Raw genomic sequence first — 2,286 nt, 5'->3', positions numbered from 1 at the left:
GGAAAAACAAAAAAATTTTACTAAATCATTAATTTGAAAAAAAACTAAAAAAACAGGCAGCAAAAAATTTGGTCTTAAAAAAAAAAAAAAAAAAAAAAAACAGATTCATGATATTACTAACCAAGAGTTGGCAGAAAATGTTGATGTAAAACAATCTCAGACAGCTAGAATGGCACAGTATCAGTTTTCTGCAACCTCATCGTTTCAGAGTTCGAATTACAGAGTTCATGGAATCACGGTTCCCATTGGAAGAGTTCAAATTACAAGTTGTGCAATTCCAGAGGGCTTCGTCACTGCTCTGCTTTCAAGTCACCTCTGGTTCTGACCGAGCTGACACACAGATGGAAAGTTACATCACACGGTGTCAGGGATCACATCTGAGCAATGATGGATATGGGACCACCATGTCCCGTACAGCACGAGCTGTGGCACACCGCCATGAACTCGCTGTGGCTCCAACAAGAACCCATGTCTGTTACTATTACTGGACAAAAAACCTTGCAAGTTAAGGTCAGATACGCAGCATGGAAAGTTAACCATGTGATGGACGTATTTGGACTTTTGTAATCTGTTTTATCACGCGACTTTTAACATAAATATCACATCTGTTTTCCATCACTGTCTGGAAAGATTATGTGTTTGGGTTTTGACACTCACAGATTTTACAATGGATGGTAGGCCCCACTCTGTGCTGAGCAGCCTTTTACTGTGGAGGCGGCCCTGTTGGTCAATGTTTCGGTCTAATACATCCACTCCAAACACACTGGGATTCATGGGATTTGGATACTTCTGCATAGCAGCCTTGGTCACCATCTCCCAAGGATGGCTGTGGGGGCAAAAGCAACAAAAATACAGAATTTGATCAATAAAAGTCACACACAAAAAACTACCATTTCACACAGCATTACAGAGTTGAGTGAATCATTTTATTCACAATTATACATTTACCTAAATGCTACAATTAACAGTTAAACAAATTCCTATTCCTACAAACGGCAACTGTTCCCTCTTATTAACTACATTTACTCCCAAGGTAAAATAGCAAAACACTAAAGAAGCTAGTACTTCTTCATTGTTTGTGGCTCATTCTGTAGCTTCAAAACTGCAGAGGGTTAATTTTAAATTGAATTATATTTCATTTAATTTAATTTACCTTACAGTTGCAGTTTTCTATAATATCGGCATTTAACTAAAGCCTTCTTTAAAACATATTTGAACTTACAGATATGGATGTAGGCACGCTTGACCTCAGAGTTCATGCTTTACTCGTCTCGGTCAATACATAATTATAACAAGACGAAAATATAAAGAATAAAGCTGAATTTAGCAGCTCCAGCTTTGATAACTGAAGAAAAAAAAATTTGTTAAGTAATACGTACAAATGCTTAAAATGTGATATTACTTTTCAAAGAGCGACGGGGAGAACTGCTAACTCGCAGCAGTAGAACACAGACGTTTCCATGGAGACACGTGAACACAACGCCGTTATTCAGTGACGTGTGCAATTACGGCAGCACGTACGGAAGAATGTAGGGGAAAGGTTAAAGGGCTGCTCGGATCCGACCGGCGAGTTACGCAAGCTGAAAAACTGCAGACCAGTCAATGACAGCGTCTTATGGTCAGTTTTATTCAATTTCTTAGCCGCTTAAATAGCCAAAATCTTTTAAGTACTTTGGTGTTATTAAAACCAAACCAATTACGGAACACTATATCAATATACTTGATATGTTCGAACATGTTATAACAAAAGAAACCAAAGTTTATATATATAAAAACATGGTTTTTAAAAAACAATGTTCAGTGGTCTAACTTTGTATATGGTATACTAAGAAAATCAACGTTAATAAAAGCTCCGGTCAGGAAAATCGGTTTAAATCTGCAACCAGCAAACAGAACACACATTGCCTGAATGGATGAAATCTGCGCTTACTTGAATATGTGCTCCGAGGTCCAGATCTTCATGATTTAAGAGTAAGCAGAAAAGATTATGAAGCAGCTGTCGAACCGGTAGGAAGACGGTCACACTGGCAAATGCAAGGAAGCTGCACATGAAGTGAATGAAGAATCCTTCCGCCCCATACTAGCGCAGCCGCAGTCACATGACTCTGTTACGCATTTCCGCCTCTTGAGTCATCATGCAAAATCGAAATATGCTATGTTTTACACTTGAACCTAAATAAACACTCACTGCCAGATATGGCATAATATTAAGTCCCTGAGGGGTATCTGATGAATTTATTATATTTTCTATTATTTCTATTTCTATTATATTTGATTGTTTAGATA

At 37.8% G+C, this 2,286-nt stretch overlaps 1 protein-coding gene across 1 annotated transcript in view; it reads right to left on the bottom strand.

Annotated features, from left to right (window-relative positions):
- The window catches only part of prelid3b (PRELI domain containing 3), an 8,355-nt gene extending 6,175 nt beyond the window's left edge, over positions 1 to 2,180 (bottom strand). Inside the window, exons 1-2 of the mRNA XM_015061074.1 lie at positions 1,931 to 2,180; positions 658 to 826 (exon numbers count right to left, since the gene is read on the bottom strand). Of these exons, the coding sequence (XP_014916560.1) occupies positions 658 to 826; positions 1,931 to 1,962 (201 nt within the window). The 5' untranslated portion in view covers positions 1,963 to 2,180. The remainder of the gene's footprint in view (positions 1 to 657; positions 827 to 1,930) is intronic.
- Between the last annotated feature and the right edge of the window lie 106 nt (positions 2,181 to 2,286).

The sequence above is a fragment of the Poecilia latipinna genome, unplaced genomic scaffold (genome assembly GCF_001443285.1).
Source record: "Poecilia latipinna isolate Pla-1442-1.1 unplaced genomic scaffold, P_latipinna-1.0 Scaffold1775, whole genome shotgun sequence".
Lineage (NCBI taxonomy): Eukaryota > Metazoa > Chordata > Actinopteri > Cyprinodontiformes > Poeciliidae > Poecilia > Poecilia latipinna.
This window is presented reverse-complemented; position numbering and strand designations above follow the sequence as displayed.